A 20,592-nucleotide genomic window follows, 5' to 3' on the forward strand; every position below is an offset into this window, starting at 1 on the left:
AACGGAGAATAATTTTCCTTAATTAGGATTAGTTTTGTGTGTGTGTGTGTGTGTGTGTGTGTGTGTAGAAGAAAGACGGTACTCCTATAGATGACCACTCATTAATTTGAAGTTTGTATATGATTTATTAAGTAATCACAAATGGAGTTTATGAAAGTCTTTTTCTTCTTCTTGAGTTATATGTCTCTCAGAGAACAATAAAATTGCTACAGAATCTTTCAGTTTAGCTGAATTTAGACTTTAGAAAACAATGAATGTTCAACTACACTTATTAAATGTTTATGTTTTAGAGTTAGAGACAAATCTTTAAGCTAAGAGAATTTATGATCTAGCATGAAAAGAAAATAAGGTACACTTAATTTTAGTATATATGATGAAGAATGCACAATAAAAATAAATGTTACATGCTGAGTCCCTATGGTAAATAAGAGAAAGACTACCTAAGTGTATCATGGTGAAAATATAAAAAGACTTCTTGGTAGAAAGCATTTGGCTACCTCGAATTAAAATATAAAATATCCTGTATGCAACATTACTCTGTTTCTTCTGTGTTTTCACTACTCTTCCCCCAAATATCCAACTTTAATTGGCAGTTGTCTATTCAGTTTTGAAAGTTTAGCTTAAAGGTGATAACAATTATGAAGTCTTTCCTTTCTCTGAGAAACATATGATGACCTTATAATCATGCAAACGTGTTACATGATTCCAAAAACAATATAACAACTCAAGTTTACCAACTCTTCTTGCAGCTCCTATCCCATCTTATCTCCCGAAGTATATTGTTAAAATATAAATGGAATTTAGTATGTATTCTTCCTTCTAGATTAATGTAATGTACTGTACATAATTTTATTCACTTTGATTTTCTTTCATAATCATATATTCTGAAGCTCATTTTATAGTGTTACTCTTAGGCATCTACTGTGAGATGGTCTATAACTTACTTATTTCAGTCAACACGTATTGCATTTTAGGTAGTATAAATAGTGGTTAAAATGTGAATGCATCTTTTTTCTAGTTTAAGCTGAACTGCCCAACACCCTTCTACCCCTAAAAAACAAACAACAATAACACAAAACAAAACAAAACCAAAAAACCTGTCCATATGTATTTACCTTCACTTCTGCTTAAAATTTCACAAACTAACAATTAAGTCCTTGTAGATTAAAATAAATCGAAGATATTTGCTTAGAACTATTAGTATTTTGAAGAATACTATTATCTATGAGAAGACAACAGAAAGTCATGTGATAGCCAAAAAGAGTGTCTAACATGAATATGAATGTTAAGCTTATTGGAATGTATGGACACCAACACAACTTGGATGTAATTATATATAAAAGAAAATATCAAAAAAAATATGATAAAAAAAAGCAGAGTCCTCTATACCTGTCCTTGACTGTCCTCACCAGGGCCTGACAGCTGAAGACCTCCAGGACCCAGCCAAAGCCATGCTGAGACCACTGTCCACATGCTTGGATGAGCCTCACACATAAAGGAACCGGCAGAGGAACCCAGGTGTGCAGGACCTGGGGCTGAGATCTCCAAGCCTGCACGGTTCGGGACTGGGCCTTCCAGTAGCTAGACAGTTATACCCACCAACTGCTGTGTAACCCCATCAATGGCTAGGATCCAGAGACTATAACACCAAGCTCCCAGAAGCAGACAGCTGCATTTGTGGCCACATGACGTCTTATACTCTAATTCTCACTCTCGGAGAACCCGGCAGGCTACTGAGAGTATCATACCAGCACATATGCCTGAATAGGAACACTTGTAATGTTTATTTGTGTTTTCAGGCTACTGAGAATATCTCAATCACACGGCAGACCCTGGCAAGCTATCTGTGGTGTATTTGATATGCCAAATCCAGTAAATACAATGGATTTCATTCCACTACCCTAAATATCCCCTCTCGGAGAGCCCAGCAAGCTACCGAGAGTATTCGATATGCCAGATACAGTAACAACAAAGTCTCCAATGGAGACGTTACTGGGCCTGCTCGAGCAAATCGACGATCAACGGGAGGGCCTTTACCTTTTTACCTTTACCCTAAATACAGCAGCATTGAGAAGGATGTGGAAGGAGAGGCTGATAAAATCTCAAGCCTGAACTAAGCTGCCAAAACAAAGAAAGACAAAAATGACTGTCATACTTTCAATGCACGTATGCAGGCATCTGATGCATCCATTGATAACTTGATGGTACAAGCGCAAAAGTTCAAGTACGCCATCATTGGTCTGACCGAGACAAGAAAGCATCAATCACATCACGCTGTTTTCGAACTTGGAGAAGAACTGTTCCTTGGAACATGTGACAAAAGAGGTGTCGGTGGTGTCGATGTCCTTGTCAAGATGAACGTAGCCATGAGCATTGATTCATTCAAATGCCTAACAACCCGAATTGGATGATTACACTTGAATAGATGTGGCTCACTGCCAGCAGTTTCTATCTTTGTTGTCTATGCACCAACATCCAATTATGGTGAAGGAGAAATTGAAAAGTTCTACATGGAGCTGGGGAAATTCTATAAAGAAGACCACACCTTCTACAAGATCACTGTGGGTGATTTTAATGCCAAGATAGGACCGAGAAGATCAGCCAAAGAACTTCAAATCGGGACCCATAGCTTAGAATGGAACTAACAGGGTGACAGACTGTCTGAGTTCATCATGTCGACCAAGACCATCCATGGTAACTCACAGTTACAGAAGGCTGAATCTAGACGTTGGGCATGGGAATCTCCTGGTGGACGGTTCCACAACGGAATTGACCACATCATATTCAATCGACAGTTTTGCCTGACTGATCTTGCTTATTCCAAAATTCCAAATGGGATCAGACCAACATCTCCTTCTTGAAAAATTCTACTTCACAGAGCAGGGAGAAAAGAATGCAAAGTTTATGAAGAGAACTCCCAGAACGACCACGAACTGGGAGCTCTTTGGCTCTGTCACGGCAACATGGGAAGATGCCGTCATTGACAACATTAACAAGGAATACTATCACTGGTTCAGCACCTCCATGATTGTGCAAGGAATGCCAAGAGAGAGATAATCACAAAAAAAATACCCGTCTTCGAAAATTCTTGAGCTTATTCGCCAATGTAGCTTGGAGCAAGCCTCAGGCAACTAAAGTGAATGTCCAAGCTCGCAAAACCGTGCAGAGAAGTGATCAAGGAAGACCTCAAAGAGAGAAGAGCAGCAGTGCTGGTACATGCGGCAGAAGTCAGGAAAATAATTTGTAAAGGTCGCGTGTCCTTCACCAACTACAAGATCAAGATGACTGCCCTCCAATGTCCTGATGGATCTTATCACATCTTCCAGAAGAACAATGGAGAAGATTATTCATGACTTCTACTCATATCTCTTTAATAGCCACGTCTACTTGCCCACATACCAAATTCCGCAGGATGGATATGTCGTTCCCAACGTTCTCCCTTCTGAAATCTGACACACCATCTCATCGGTAAAGAAACAAAGAGCACCTGGCTCAGACAAGGTCAGACCTGAACACTGGAAGAACCTACCATCAGTACTCATCAATACACTGTCCTGGCTCTTCATATGCTACCCGTCCGAATGCAACTTTCCGTCCCAATGGAAAACAAGCAGGAATGTACTACTATACAAGAAGGGAGACATCCACGACATTGGCAACTATTGCCCAAGCTGCCTATTGTCTGTCATCTACAAGCTGTTCACTCAAGTCATCCTTAATAGGATTGGCAGAACACTAGATGAAGGAGAACCATGTGAGCAAGCCGGGTTCTGAAAAGGATTCAGCACCATTGACCATATCCACACAATAACCAAGCTCATTGAGGTTTCTCAGGAGGTCAAGATGCTGCTCTGTCTAATGTTCATTGATTTAAAGAATGCTGTCTCGTTTGATTCTGTTAAGATGTAAGCAGTCATTGAAGCCCTAGCCAATCAGGGAAGTCAAACTCAATACATTAGGATCCGCAATGAGCTGTATTATGGATTCACTACCAGGATCTCACCATTCTACAAAAAAGTGATCATCGATGTCAAGAGAGGGGTTCAGCAGGGTGATACCATTTCACCAAAACTCTTCAGTGCCACCCTCGAGAACATCATGCTGGAATGGGAAGGAATGGGAGTGAAGATAGATGGTCGGCAACTACACCACCTCTGCTTTGCTGATGACATCGTTCTAATAACACCAAACCTAAGCCAAGTGGCACAAATGCTGACTGAGTTCAACCATGAGTGTGGAAAGATCAGATTACAGCTGAATCTCACAAAGACAATGTTCATGAGAAACAGTCTTATTCCTGATGTTCCATTCATTCTCAATGAAATGACCATCTCCGAATGCAACGGTTATGTGTACCTAGGTTAAGAAATCAACATGATGAATGACCTTGCACCTGAGTTGCACATGAGGAAGAAAGCGGCTTGGAACACCTTCAAGAGCGTTGAAGAAATAACTAAGAGGATGAAGAACCTCCAGCTCTCGGCACATTTCTTCAATTCACTGTTCTTCATGCATTAACATGCACCTCAGAGACCCGGGCCCTATGAAAACAGGATGAGAACTCTATTCGGGCCTCTCAAAGAGGAATCGAAAGAGCTATGCTTGGAGTATCATGCTTCACTCAAATGTGAGAAAGAATCTGGAGTTCTGACCTCTGTCAACGCTCAAGAATCAGGGATGCTGTCTCATTTGCCAAGGCATCAAAAATCAGGTGGGCTGGACACATAATCAGATTTAGAGATGGCCAGTGGACTAGAAACATTACTGACTGGATTCCACGGGACGTAAAAAGATCGTGTGGATGCCCACCTACGAGATGGTGAGAGTTCTTTGTCATGACCCTGAACGATCAGTTTGAGGCTCTTAATGTTCCCAGAATGAGCAGATGCCATTGGGCTATGCTAGCATGCAACATGGATGAATGGAGACATTACTGGCGCTGCTCGAGCAAATTGATGAGTAACGGGATATCAAGTGATCAAGTGAACATACTCAAAGTTTTAGAGCACTTTGCATCAGTAAATCTAGATTTTCATGCTACTGATAAAAATGTAGTCAAGATAAAACAAAATTCTAGCAAATAAAATAATGCTGAGACAGAAATAGCATCAAATTGGAAGTAAAAGCAAATGTCCTTCAACAGCTTAATTATTAAACATAGTGTTATGTGACCATGCCAGGGCATAATACTTAACAATTAACCAGTAATAAACTATTGAAAACCAAGACAATTTGGTTGGATTACAGGAAATGATATTGAGTTGAAAAGCCTTTTCAGAGCCTGGAGCGATAGCACAACAAATAGGGTGTTTGCCTTCCACACAACCAACCTGAGTTTGGTCCCTGAGTAATTCCTAAGTGCAGAGCCAGTAATAACCCCTGAGCATTGCTGGGTGTGTCCCCAAACACCCCCGGCTCCCTACAAAAAGCTTTTCAAAAGAAAATTGCCCACATGATGAGGACAGATTCATCACCGTCACTGTCCTCCCATTGTTCATCGATTTGCTGGAGCGGGCCCAGTAACGTCTCTATTGTGACAATTGTTACTGTATTTGGCATATCAAATACGCCACGGGGAGCTTTCCAGGCTTTGCCATGCGGGCAAGATACTCTCGGTAGCTTGCCAGGCTCTCCGAGAGGGGTGGAAGACTCGAACTCGGGTCGACCATGTTGGCCGCTTGCAAGGCAAACCCTCTACCCGCTGTGCTATTGTTCCAGCCCAAGAACACATTCATATGGAAAATGAAAACACACTAGTCATACTTCAGCACGTCAGAGAACTCCAGAGGATATATTTTTTTTCCAAGCACTTGAAATTTATAGAACGTATGATATGACTGCATATGAAAACAGAACATTTACTGTAATATATTTTTAAGCATACACAAAATGGCAAACTGATACAACCCCCAGTCATATTCCTTCCCCTCTGGTTGAACATTTATCATGAACTGTCACTTTTTCCTACTATGTCTCTTTCAAAATTGCAACATTTTAAGAACAAATGGCATATGGTGAGCATATAATTTCATACACACTTCCTAAAGGTAAAGGTAAAGGTAAAGGCCCTCCCGTTGATCATCGATTTGCTCGAGCGGGCCCAGTAACGTCTCCATTGGAGACTTTGTTGTTACTGTGTTTGGCATATCGAATACGTCACGGGGAGCTTGCCAGGCTCTGCCGTGCGGGCAAGATACTCTCGGTAGCTTGCCGGGCGATCTGAGAGGGGCAGAGGAATCGAATTCGGGTCGGCCATGTTGGCTGCGTGCAAGGCAAACGCCCTACCCGCTGTGCTATCGCTCTAGGATGGCCAAGTGGTCTAAGGTGCCAGACACACTTCCTAATTTATTTATTTATTTTTGGTGTTATTGAGTTTGGGACCACAACTGGCTGTGCTCAGGGTTTATATTGGTTCTGTGCTCAGGGATCACTCCTGTTGGGGGCTTGGGAGACCTGTAGTGCTGTGGATTAAACCTGGATGAGCCATGTGAAGAGGCAAGCACCAACTGTACCATCTCTTTGACACCCTTAAGTATGTCTATTCCTAATAAAGAATATATCTTTTTTTTATAATTTATTTATTTATTGAATCACTGTGGGAAAAGTTACAAAGCTTTCAGGTTTAGGTCTCAGTCATGCAAATATCAAACACATTTCCCTTTACCAGTACTTATTTTTTACCACGAAGAACCCCAATAAAACCCCACCTCCCACCCCTCCCAATACCTGTGAGGCAGATGAGTTCTAGTTAACACTCTATCTACTTTGACTAGATTCATTGTTTCGATAAAAGATGCAGCATTATTATTTAGAGTTTACCACCCCCCCATCAAACATGCTGAAAAAGCGTTGTGAAATAATTTGCTTTCTACAGCTGGGTTCGAGAATTAAATGTCTCGCGGCCACTATCGGGTGTTTGCCTTCCACACAACCAATTTTGGATTTCTATTTTACTTATTAACCCTGGAAGTATTTCTGCTAAAATTCAGATAATTAAGAGATTGGTTTCTGTGCTCTGGAGTCGTGACCGTGCCAGAGAGCCGCTCATGGGGGGGCAACTGGTGACCTCGGTAGGGCGTGAGGAACGGGCTGGAACGGCCCCCTTCCCATGAGGTTTTCATCACCCCCACACCCCCGGCTCATACCTGCTCTCCACAAAGCTCCCATGCAGCCGCCATCTTTCTTTCCGGAGAGGAGAGGGCCAAGAATGTATGTTTTAATACATGACTTCACTACCAATATATATATATATATATATACCCAACCATATTAAAATATACTTTAGAAACTTGATCCTATTCAAACTATGCTTTTGGTCATTTTGTTATCAGACTTGGGAAGTAGTTCCACAGTAGATAACTTATCTTGCATAAACCAGGCCCAGGACTTCTTTATTTAATTGAATTTTTAAAAAAATGATAAACACATTTACAAAGTTGTTTATGATTCGATTCCAGTCATATAATTTTCTAATACCTGTCACTTCACCAGTGTACATTTCCCACCAAAAATAGTCCCAGTAGCCCTCCCTCCCTCCACCCCCTATACCTCCACTATGACACTCACTTCTCTCTCTCTCTCTCTCTCTCTCTCTCTCTCTCTCTCTCTCTGTGCCCAGGACTTGACCCCTTGCACTGCCCTCATTATTTTTTTGTTTGTTCATTTAATTATGTGGTTGTCTTTTGGTTGTCTCTAGTTTTTCTTCATTTTAGTTGAATCATAATTTAAAAGAAAAAAATCCACTAATAGTGTTTTATCTATGAGACTCCATCTTCTCGCCATTTTTTTTAACAAAAATACATCTGATGTGCTTATATTATGGGTACTAATTGTATTCTTTTAATGTGGCTAAACATATTCTATGCTTTTTCAGTTAAAGAATATTTCTACTTTAGCAACTTATTGGATTTAGCTTCATGGATTTGTTGAGAAAGTATCCTAAAATGTGCTGGGGTTTGCTCCGCAATCGCAGCATTTCCCCTTTAACATGAATATTTCCTGCTTGTCTCTGTTAATCTTTGTTTGCTTTTTCTACTCGGCAGAAGCCCATGTTCTGTCCTGAACATGCATACTTCTCTCCCCTTGCATCTTTCTAAATAACTTTCAATGAAATATGTCTTGCTTCACAGAAAGGAAAAATTATGTGGTATAATTTCTTAAATAGCGTTTTAACTTTTTCTGATTCTGTCATGTTATGGTCATTTTCAGTGATGTTAAAATTGGACATGAATTTTGTTGTTAATTTATCTTATAAAATACCCTCTATCAATTTTTCACACTCAGAAAATCTTTGACGCTCTTCATCTATTTGTGTGTGTTTTCTTTTCTTTTCTTTTCTTTTTCTTTTTCTTTTCTTTTTTTTTTTCTTTTTCTTTTCTTTTCTTGGCCATACTCAACTGTTTTCAGGGCTTACTCCTGGCTCTCTGTTCAGGGCTTACTGCTGGCTCTGTGCTCAAGATCACTCTTGGTGAGATCAGGCAATGATAAGGGGTTTCAGAGACCTAACAGCTCAGCCATGTGCAAGACAAGCACCCAATTCTCTGTCTTATCATTTCAGTCCCATATTAAAAAAAAATAGTGATTTTCAAGGGATAATTTTGAAATTCTACATCCTTTTTGAATTTTTTGCATTTGTTTCTTAACTAATATTTTTATGGGTTATTAGGTTGCTGTAAAATGAATCCTATACAAAGAATGCTGATATAATGCTTTCCCCCCATTCCATGGCCATTCTTTAGTATCCAACTTCCTGAAATAACTAGTGTACAGATAAATGTACAGATAGAAAGAAAGATGGATGCTAGATAGAAAGTGTTAAATTCTGTATATTCTTATGTATAATCCAATTACTGCTCTTTTTGAGGTCTGTTGAGGTAGCACAGTGGTAGGCCTTTTGCCTTGCACGCGGCTGGCCTGGCTGAGCCGGGTTCTATTCCTCTGCCCCTCTCGGAGAGCCTGGCAAGCTACCGAGAGTATCTTGCTTGCACAGCAAAGCCTGACAAGCTCCCCGTCATGTATTTGATATGCCAAACACAGTAACAACAAGTCTCAATATGGAGACGTTACTGGGTCCACTCAAGCAAATCGATGAACAATGGGAGGACAGTGACAGTAACTACTCTTTTTGATACTCAAATTCTTTTTAAATTGAGTGGAAATAGAAATCAAATTGACTCTAATGCTAGTTTAATATAGTTACAATTGTGATAGCTTTTTTATTGTTTATTTTCAGAAAAAGCAAAACAAAGATTGTCTTTTGATTCTGTTTCTAAAATCAGATCAGTTAAATCCTTTTTTATTTTGTGAAAATTGTGCTTACAACTATAGGTATACATTTGTTTGTTTGTAGTTCTCTCAGTAGACCAAATACATCATTTAAAAAAAAAAAGCAAGGGCTGGAGAGTTCTTACAGGGCTTAATGTACATATTTTGTATGTGAATGACCTCGGTTTCATGCATATGTCCCCTGAGCACTGCCAGGAGTAGTCCCTGAACACAGAGTCAGGGATAAATAATCTCTGAGCACCACCATCCCCCCAGGAAAAAAAAATCAAATAATGAGTTGATAGTAATATTATTAAATCAAATAAAAAATAATATACATTTTTTTGTTTTTAGCTTGAATAATATATTTTATTGGAAAACGTATTTTAATGATCTATTTAAATTTACGATGTTTATTAATAGCTTAGATTTCAGGACTACTATTTATAATTACTTTTTAATTTTTTTTACTTTTTACTTAAAGACATATATAATTAATATAATATCTGAAACTAGAAAGCCAAATTTGCCTAGTAAAATTGAAAATTACGAACTTTCGATCAAATGAAAATGATATAGTTTTATAGATTGTACCTTATATGCTTTTTTTACAATAAAAAATAGTTTATGTTGTTGTAATATAGGTATTTTCTTCTTATAAATTTATTTAGACTTATAAGTTCATAATAAGACTAAGTATAGTTTTCCTGGTCACTATTGAAAGATATTTTAGGGAATATCTTAAGTAAGGTAAAAAAGGTAAAGGCCCTCCCGTTGATCGTCGATTTGCTCGAGCGGGCCCAGTAACGTCTCCATTGGAGACTTTGTTGTTACTGTGTCTGGCATATTGAATACTCTCGGTAGCTTGCCGGGCTCTCCGAGAGGGGCAGAGGAATCGAACTCGGGTCGGCCATGTTGGCCGCTTGTAAGGCGAACGCCCTACCGCTGTGCTATCGCTCCAGCCCCATCTTAAGTATTTTGAAATTTAATAAATGATTAAAAGTGTAAAACATTTTAACCCAATATCATAGTTAATGGAAATCAGATACTTAATGTAGGATACTTTATTTTATTTTAAAAGTATAATAAATCTATTTGAAATATAATAGTTTTATTTAGTAAACTGTAAGGATAATCAGATGAGAAAAAGTACACATCACAGATGGTGCTACTGACACCAGAGAATGTGCCAGGATATTTATTTTACTTTTATAAAATATTTACACTTACAAAGAAGGAGTTTTATAATTAGTTGAACCACATACTAGCTTATCTGTGTTTGGGCAAAGCCCTTATATTAACTTAGAGAATTTATAAAAAGAATTCATAAATTCATAAATGTTATCAACATCTGCCCATGGAGACTGCTTATTAACTGAATTTAAAAAAGGAGTAAATATATTAGAGAAATAATAGAAGACCCCAATGTTCTGGAGAAGTAATACAGCTGACAGAGTATTTGCTTGAACACAGCTGACCCTGGTTGATTCCTAGCACCCCATATTATCCCCAGAGAACAATCAGGGGTGGTTTCTGAACACAGAGTAACCTCTGAGCATCGTGAGTTTGTCCCCCCAAACAAACAAAACATAAAACAAACAAATAAACAATAAGAACAAAAGATTCTAAAGTTGCAATATCTTATAAGAGTCTTACATTTTCACATTACACTGCAAGTATGGTCCTGGTTTAAGTTGGAAAATGATGCAGTCCATTGCTACCCTGATCTTTCATTTCCTTTAGGTTATTAGGATATTCCTTTTGGACTTTTGATTGTCTTTCTTTGTTCAATGATGCTCTACCAAATATAAAATCAAAGACCTGGAACGTGTTTTCCCTCTGCCTGATTGGAATTCATTCTTATTACTACTCTTCTCCACCATCCGCTACTACCGGCTCCTATTAAAGAAAGATAAATCACGTGGGTGAGAACAAAAATTCCTGAATTTCCAGTCAGCAAGTGTTTGATGACCCAGTTACTAAATAGGTACACCACTGGAGAACATTCAAGCTGGTTAGCTGTCCAGCTTTGCCGAGTCTAAATTGCTGACCTCAAGAATCATGAAATAATTATTGCTCGAGCTCGAGCGGGCCCAGTAACGTCTCCATTGGAGACTTTGTTGTTACTGTGTTTGGCATATCGAATACTCTCGGTAGCTTGCCGGGCTCTCCGAGAGGGGCGGAGGAATTGAACTCGGGGCGGCCATGTTGGCCGCTTCTAAGGCGAACACCCTACCGCTGTGCTATTATTTTAATTTAATTTTATAGTGGCTAGTAATATGGTAATAAATAAATGAAACTCTTGATATATAATAAAATAAGATTATTCAAATATTGAAACATGTTAAATATGGTAGTGTTAATATGTTATTAACCTATATAATCTTCATGGGCTGGAGTGATAGCACAGCAGTAGGGCATTTGCCTTGTGCGCAGTTAGCCCGGTTGAGCCGGGTTCGATTTCTCTGCCCCTCTGGGAGAGCCTGACAAGCTACCGAAAGTATCTTGCCCGCACGGCAAAGCCTAGCAAGCTACCCAAGACGTATTCAATATCCCAAACACAGTAACAAGTCTCACAATGCAGACGTTATTGGTCCGGCTCGAACAAATCGATGAACAACAGGAGGACAGAGTTTGACAGTGTTTGATTCTCTTCATGAATCTGAAAGTTTCTATAAAAAAATAAATAAATTGGAAAAATGCTTAATTTTATTATCACTTGAAAACTTCGCACAATCATGATTGTACGAGGAACACCAAGAGAGAGAAAGCCACAAAAAAACTCCCATCTTGGGAAACTCTTGAGCTTATTTGCCAACGTGGTTTGGCGGATGCCTCAGGCAACTGCAAGCGAATGTCCGAGCTCGCAAAGCAATGCAGAGATGCGATCAAGGAAGACCTAAAAAGAGAGAAGAGCAGAAGTGCTGGTAGATGCGGCAGAAGCCGGGAAAAGTATTTGTAATGCCCGCCTGTCCTTCGCCAACTACAAGACCAAGATGACTGCCCTCCGACGTCCTGATGAATCTATCACATCCTCCAGAATGACAATGGAGAAGATTATTCATGACTTCTACTCAAATCTCTTCTTTAGCCATGTCCATCTGCCTACATATCAAATTCCACAGGACGGATATGTCGTACCCAACGTTCTCCCTTCCGAAATCCAACACGCCATTTCATCAGTAAAGAAATGAACAGCACCCGGCCCAGACAAGGTTGGACCTGAACACCTGAAGAACCTGCCGTCAGTACTCATCAATACGCTGGCTCGGCTCTTCACACGCTACTTGTCTGAATGCAAGTTTCCATCCCAGTGGAAAACCAGCAGGACCTTACTACTGTTCAAGAAGGGAGACATCCATGACATTGGCAACTATCGCCCAATCTGCCTATTGTCTATCATCTACAAGTTGTTCACTCGAGTCATCCTGAATAGGATTGGCAGAACACTAGATGAAGGACAACCACGCGAGCAAGCTGGATTCCAAAAAGGATTCAGCACCATCGACCATATCCACACGATAACCAAGCTCATTGAGGTTTCTCGGGAGTTCAAGATGCCGCTCTGTTTAACGTTCATTGATTTGAAGAAGGCCTTTGATTCTGTTAAGACGGAAGCGGTCAGTGAAGCCCTAGCCAATCAGGGCATTCAAACTCAATACATCAAGATCTTCCATGAGCTGTATTATGGATTCACTAGCAGGATCTCACCATTTTACAAAGAAGTAATCATCCATGTCAAGAGAGGGGTTCGGCAGGGTGATACCATTTCACTGAAACTCTTCAGTACCACCCTCGAGAACATCATGCAACGACTGGAATGGGAAGGAATGGGAGTGAAGATAGATGATCGGCAACTACACAACCTCTGCTTTGCTGATAACATTGTTTTAATAACACCAAACATTAGCCAAGTGGCACAAATGCTGGCCGACTTCGACCATGAGTGTGGAGAAGTCGGACTACAGCTGAATCTTACGAAGAAATGTTCATGAGAAACAGCCTCATTCCTGACGTTCCATTCACTCTCAACGGAAGGACCAACTTCGAATGCAACAGCTATGTGTACCTAGGTCGAGAAGTCAACATGACAAATGACCTGGCACCCGAGCTGTGCAGGAGAAAGAGAGTGGCTTGGAACAACTTCAAGAGCATCAAAGAAATAGCTAAGAGAACGAAGAACCTCCGGCTCCGGGCACATCTCTTTGATTCCACTGTTCTTCCTGCATTAACATACGCCTCAGAGACCTGGGCCCTATGCAACAGGATGAGAATGCTATTTGGGTCTCCCAAAGAGGAATAGAAAGAGCTATGCTTGGAATATCACGTTTCACTCAAATGAGAGAAAGAATCCGGAGTTCCGACCTCTGTTGACGACAAGAATCAGGGACGCTGTCTCGTTTGCCAAGGTGTCAAAAATCAGATGGGCTGGTCACGTAATGAGATTTAGAGATGACCACTGGACTAGAGCTGTTACTGACTGGATTCCATAGGATGTCAAAAGACAGCATGACCGCTCACCTACCAGATGGTCAGACTTCTTCATCAAGATCATGAACGATCGGTTTGAGGCACTTCGTGTTCCTAGAGCGAACAGACGCCATTGAGCTACACTAGCACTCAACAGGGACAAATGGAGACGTTACTGGCACCCGCTTGAACAAATTGACGATTAACAGGAAGTCAAGTGATCAAATGATGATTTGAAAACATTTCCCTTTGATATTGTCACTTGAGTCATTTTACATTCAATGTTATATCAATAAAGTAACTAAAGTTGAATCCTAATTATTTAATTTTTATTTGTTATTGATAAATTATATTTCCTACTTTGTTTATTTTTTGTTTTATTTAAAATTTTTATGTTTTTTTCCAAGTTATAGAATTTTCAGGAAGTTTTGGCTTTTATCACTATTTCTTCTTCCCTACTGATTCTACATCTCCACTTAGACATTCATTTTTATTAATTTGCAAATCAATGTTTTGTGAAGTACCTTTAGAGGTGCTAGTCTACTTTTAGTTAATTTGTGACATGCACAGAGAAGTAGGCACATAATGTATTAAAGTATGTGGAAATGAAAATACTCTTTGTACTTGAAGTGTTATGATAAAGCTAAATCTTTCTAATATGATAAATGAAAATATAACCAGCAGAGATAAAAATTTAAAAAGTTTAATATACATGTGATATTTAGAGTTACAATAGTCAATACTAGAAAAATAATCTGAGAATTAAAAGTTATTGCATTGTCAAGTTTAGGAGGTATATTATATTGCACATTGATCATATCACACTATTTGTTTCTTCCATAACATATGTTGTGGTTCATAATTAAATCTAAAAATAAAAAGCTTAAAAGGAGGTGACACCATGGAATAAAAATGTGATAATGTTATGAGTCATAATAATGATAATAATTATATTTATCAAATATTTGTGTGCGCTATCACTATACTAGGTGCTATATGTAAATTATCTACAAGTTGTGAAGCAAGTATTTATTAACTATCCGTTGTGTTATTAAATACAAGTTGTTATTAACTAGAAGTTGTGAGGCAGCTTCTCTTTATATCTGTAATCAAATGAAGAAACAGATATTGGGAGTTAGTTTTCTGTTACTCCATAATGAAATAGAAGTAAAACTTAGCATTTGAAAGCAACAATCATTATCATTTCATGATTTCTTTGAATTCTCAAGCAGATTTGTGAAACAGTTTTGGCTCAGTCTTCCATAAGACCAACATTAAGAAGTCAGCCAAGGACACAGTCATTTTAGTGTTTACTTGGAGATCTGTATCATAGCTCATTCACGTGGCACACCTAAGAAACTCCCCCAGTAGCTCATAAATTGCTGAGAATAAATTATCCAGGAAGTGGACAGATTAAACTCACTGACTCTTTGTAATATCTTGTCAACTGCTTCACTACTTCTGCCTATTAGAAGCAACTCAAGTCAAAGAGAGCATCTAAAGTTATGAACAAATTACCAAGTGATGTCAATCATAAGTAGCAGTCATTTGCCCTCTAATGCAAAACCAGAGTGTTTGATTCCAGGACTCATGTTCTTAACTCCTATGCACCCTCCATAATGCTACCTGAGTGGTGTTTATCTGAATGGACAGCTGCAGTTTCTTCCTGTGGGTTGTTATCTTTGGAGAGTGGAAATGATTGAAATGAAAGTAACACACATTTTCAGAGTGATGTTCATGTGTGTGACACATATAAATGTGTGTAATTCTGTTTGAACAAACAAAAATAAGCTCTATGCTTTGGTCATTATGAAGGATGCAAGCTGCAGTCCTGCCATGGACTTTCTGCTTCAGGAAAGATGTGTGACTGCCAGGGAGAATTACTGAGGATAAGGATAACCTTGAATTCACTCTAATTTATGAAAAGTCAAACCTTCTCAAGCTGTAGAACTTTATTGGTAATGAATTATTTGAGTCACCTCTCACATTTGATCATGACAAACTGCAGGTTCATATTCTTGGGATAGGACATTAGTCATAGGGTCATGTTGGCAAAAGTGAAGAGTTGGTGCTCTATCTTAAAATTGTTAGGGACCACTGAAGTGTTAGAGCCATGGAAGGATGACACAATTGCCTGTGTACCTGCTTCTCTGAGCTAAAGTATTTTGTCTGAAGTGTCAAATGAGTTTTTACATTCTCATGCATGAGACATTAGATGCCTTCTTTATAAGCCATTGAATTTATTCATGTTGCTTTAATGAGATTTATATATTTCTCAAACCTGCAGATTGGTGAGAGTATCCTATGTTAGGGCATCTTTGTCTGTCTCTGAGTACATAAAAAAGAATGAGGTTTTCAGATTTCTAAGAATTTTTTGTTTTGTTTTGCTTTACTTTGCTTTGTGTGTTTTTGTTGTTGTTGTTGTTGTTACTTTTTAATAAAAACCTGAACAGCATACATTCAATTGGGCTTTCATGTGTGACATTTATTGGACTTCATGTGTGTATGTGTGTGTGTGTGTGTGTGTGTGTGTTCAACACATATCTAGTTACTGGAACACAAGGTCAACTTTTACATTCTTATAAAGCCTATATTCCTTTGGTTTAAGCAAACAGTGTGTTGAAGATCCTAGAACAATACACTGGGTAGGCATAGAGGAGGAACATCCACATAGAGAAAGTCTTTCTAAGAAATAAGTGGGGGCCGGAGAAATGGTGCAATGGTCTGGGAGCTTGCCTTGCATGTGACTGACATATGTTTTATCCCTGGCACCCTATATTGTTCCCCAAGCACAGCTGGAGTGATGCTGATACAGAGCCAGGAGTAAGCTCTGTGCACTACTGGATGAGGAACAAGAGAGAGGGATAGATGGAGAGAGATAGAGGCAGAGAGATAGTAAGAGAGAGAGACAGACAGAAGAGTGCATGCCATAGAGACAGGCTGGCAGGAGGGAAACTGGGAACATTGGTGGTGGGAAATGTACACTGATGGAGTGATATCTTTTTGAGCACTGTACAGATGAAACCCTCTATGAACAGCTTTGTAACTCTGTATCTCATGGTGATCCAATTTAAGACAAAGAGAGTAAAACAAAAAAAAATGCATAGTTATAGATGTCTTTTGTTACTAAGTGAGGGAGAGACTTGGTGATACCGTTTAAGAAGTGATGAACTAAGTCTTGAAGAATGAGTGAGTTAGCATGAATGGATTATACTGCACTATAAAAAATTGGGACACAGGGACACTGTTTTATTTAATATCTCAAAGAGTTTAGATACTGGAGAAGAGGAAAATATCATTACTATTAGTAAGTATACTTAGAAGTTTCTGAGCTCTCCAGAACGACATACATTACAAGTAACATTTCCTTTCTGTTTCTTTGTGCTTTCAGCCCTGTATGAGCGATCCTGCGAAGTGTACAGGCACCAAGGGAACACAGCGGGTTTCTTCTACATTGACACTGATGGCAGTGGGGCAGTGGAGCCCCTCCAGGTTTACTGCAATATCACGGGTAAGTGTGCAGAATCCCCACTCATACTGATCCAGACTCGTAATGCTACAAATAAAGGAAAATCCACTGGAAAGGGATGCTTATGAAAACAACAGCCTAAAAATCTTGGGGTTTGTATTACATAAGTAATGAGAATTAGCAGATATGTTGTTTTCGTGAGAGAGTGAAAATTAATAGTCTGATAATGTTCCAGTGAAATAAGCATTATCAGACATTTTCTACAGGGCATACCAAGGACATTTTTCTCTTTTAAAATTCAAAAACAAAGAAATGGAAAACATTCAGTTATAAATAAATAAACAAAAAGAAATGTAACAATCATAACAGCAATATAAACCCTTGGAATTAATAGGCAAATCCTGAGTCTGGAAGTGGTCTCTGTTGACTCATGTTTATTGCTAAAGACTGAGGGGATCCTGTATTTTGTCTAACCTTAATTGTTCACCAGCAAAATGAGATCCTAGTTCCATCAACCTAGCGTTGCCCAGATTAGACACGATTAGATATTTTGGAGCAACAGCCCCATCACGTTTCCAGGACATATCCAGATATCCAGCAAACGTAGTCAATCAACTGTTTCTACTTTACCTACTACTGTTCAAAATACCTTTTCTGATTATGCATTTTTTAATGTATTTCTTTTTTTAATAGTGATTTTTTTCTTTAAGGGAAGCACATGCAGCAGTACTCAGGGACCTTTCCTGACTCTGCTCAGGGATCACTCCTAACAGGGAGCTGGGACCATATGGGATGCCAGGGGTTGATTCTAGGTTAGCTATTGGCAAGGCAGACACCTTACTATCTATTTTGTTGGCCTAGTCCCTTAAATTATGAATTTTAATGTTACTGTATAAAAATAAACCAGACCAATAATGTTAAAATACATTTTCACATTAATATGTATATTACATATATTATGAAAATTTAAATCTTAAAAAAATGTATGTACAAGGACTCAAAATGATACTACTGATTGATCAAACACATTTATATGCTATTTTCTGCCTGTGTTGAGAAAGATTTGTCTCAGCTTTCTGTCTTTCATTATTTCCAGGAATGACAAAAGACAAATGTGTACTTGAATTTAAATATGGTTGTTTCATTGATCCTAAATCCTGAAGGAAAGAGGGCCTCTGAATTTTGTTTCAATGTTGATAAGCTTGGTTTTGCATGATCAAACATTTCTTTTCAATATAAATTTTCTTTTCGTCACATGCAGTCACAAATTATGCAGATACACCACACAATATCGAAATAAAAGTAAACTTGTGTAGGTTATTAATTTAATTTTCCTGTTTAACTAAAAAAGCATTTAAATATACACAAATAGAACAGTCAAATACATAGTTTTATACTTGCAAACATTGAAAATCCTTAAATGTAATTGAGACTTTTACACTCAAAAGAGCATGGCAAAACTGTCCAGGAAGAAAGGAGGGAGGGAAGAACAGAAAGAATGAGCAGGAAGAAGAGGGGGAGAGGTAGGAAGAAAACTTGTTCTCTTTCAAATGGAGCTGTTTAAACATAAAATTCTCTAAAGGTTTCAGTAGTATTTCTGGATAATAAGGTAAAAGGTAAAGGCCCTCCTGTTGATCGTCGATTTGCTCGAGCGGGCCCAGTAACGTCTTCATCATGAGACTTGTTGTTACTGTGTTTGGCATATCGAATACGTCACGGGTAGCTTGCCAGGCTCTGCCGTGCGGGCGAGATACAATGATGAGAGGCATAGGCCTGGGTTTTCTTTCTATACTCTGTGCCAGTCAACTGAGCACCCTTGGCCTAGTTGCACATCTCTAAAATAAGGATGTAGGGCTGAGCTCTCATAGGCCTTCCTCATTTAGAATTCCCTGAGAGATCCTTTGAAATTCAACCTAAAAGATGAAGCTTTGCTCAAGAAGTCTACTTTCCAGAGGGTGTCCCAAAGTGGACAGGTTTAGTAAATTTGAATACCAGCTGTTTTGTAATGAACCCTGGGGTAATATAGCTCCATTTCTATAGGCAAGGAGTAAGTTAATCCATGTGACACATGTATCTGTCCATTTCTTTCATTCCTACTTCATATATGACATATACACATAGAAAAAGATATGGATATATGGACAGAGATACGTACATACAGATAAAGTTTAATGTAGATACATAGGAAAGCAATAGCTTTACATATGCATATATGTGTATATATTCATACATATACATGCTATGTATGCATATATACACATACGTATATATGTGTATATACATATATGTATATTTATATGCATATATAAAGTCAGTGAAATTTTCTGGATTATGATTTTCTTATCTGTTAAATAAAGATGTGAAATGTAAAATGCCTAGGTTTCAAGATAAATGCCAGGATTGTAATAAATATGAAAATTTCTTAACCCTCCCAAAATAGATTTTCAGGAAACAGAGTAACTGAATATCAGGTTGTACTTCTGTCTCATTCCCTCTGCTGTCTTATGACAGATGATGTAGTCACTCTAGTTATAAAATATATGTATTACTTTCTGCCAAGGAAATCTTTAACCTTCTGCATATGCCATAGTATTCAGAGGATCTAGGAGCCTGGAGGGAGCATTTCTGAAAGGAAAATTTCAGTAATAAAAAAACAGAATTATAAGAGTGAGGCTCTCAGACAAAATTTTCCTTAGAACTTGACATTTAAGTTCATTCTACTCAGTTTACACTTTACTATATTTAATGTTAACAGCATATTTTGTCAACATATTCAAAAATGTTTCCTAGCTACATACTTTTCTCTGTATATAGTGTAATTGTATATTGACATATAAAATTGTTTGTCTAGAATCAGTTGCAAAAGCATAATTATTTCCTATCCTGGTGGATGCAATGCCAATTTCATGTATCAGATCTGTACAGCAATCATCAGACATTACAAGGACTTTGCAAGGAATGTAAAGTCACATCTCTAAGGCAAAATTTGTTTTCTATTCAGAAATAGCTCATAATCCATTTGCAAATCACCTTACAAGTCTCCATATCTTATCACTTTCCCTATAATGATTCTCTGTTTCTCACTCCTTTGGCAGCAGGCTCTGTTTTCATTAAAACTCATCAAAGCATGCATAATAGAGTAGGTGGAGAAGATGCAATTGAAGTCTCTCTTATATTCCTACTCGTAATTGTGCAGTGTGATTTCAGGTAATAGATTATTATACAAGCTATTGACAGAAAGAAGGAAATACGTCCATTCAGTTTTGTCTAACAAATGCTTGCTTGCTTTCCAAAGTTAGAGCAATGTCAATGAGTTTATAGCTTATGTGTGGACTACAGAATGTAATCTGTCACTGCAGAAGCAAGAGTTACCTATGACATAGAATGAG

At 38.4% G+C, this 20,592-nt stretch overlaps 1 protein-coding gene across 1 annotated transcript in view; it reads left to right on the forward strand.

The window, feature by feature from the left end:
• The window catches only part of CNTNAP5 (contactin associated protein family member 5), a 973,836-nt gene that overhangs the window by 630,872 nt on the left and 322,372 nt on the right, over positions 1–20,592 (forward strand). Inside the window, exon 12 of the mRNA XM_056110141.1 lies at positions 17,126–17,245. Within this exon, the coding sequence (XP_055966116.1) occupies positions 17,126–17,245 (120 nt within the window). The remainder of the gene's footprint in view (positions 1–17,125; positions 17,246–20,592) is intronic.

This window comes from Sorex fumeus, unplaced genomic scaffold (assembly GCF_029834395.1).
Source record: "Sorex fumeus unplaced genomic scaffold, SorFum_2.1 ptg000009l, whole genome shotgun sequence".
NCBI lineage: Eukaryota > Metazoa > Chordata > Mammalia > Eulipotyphla > Soricidae > Sorex > Sorex fumeus.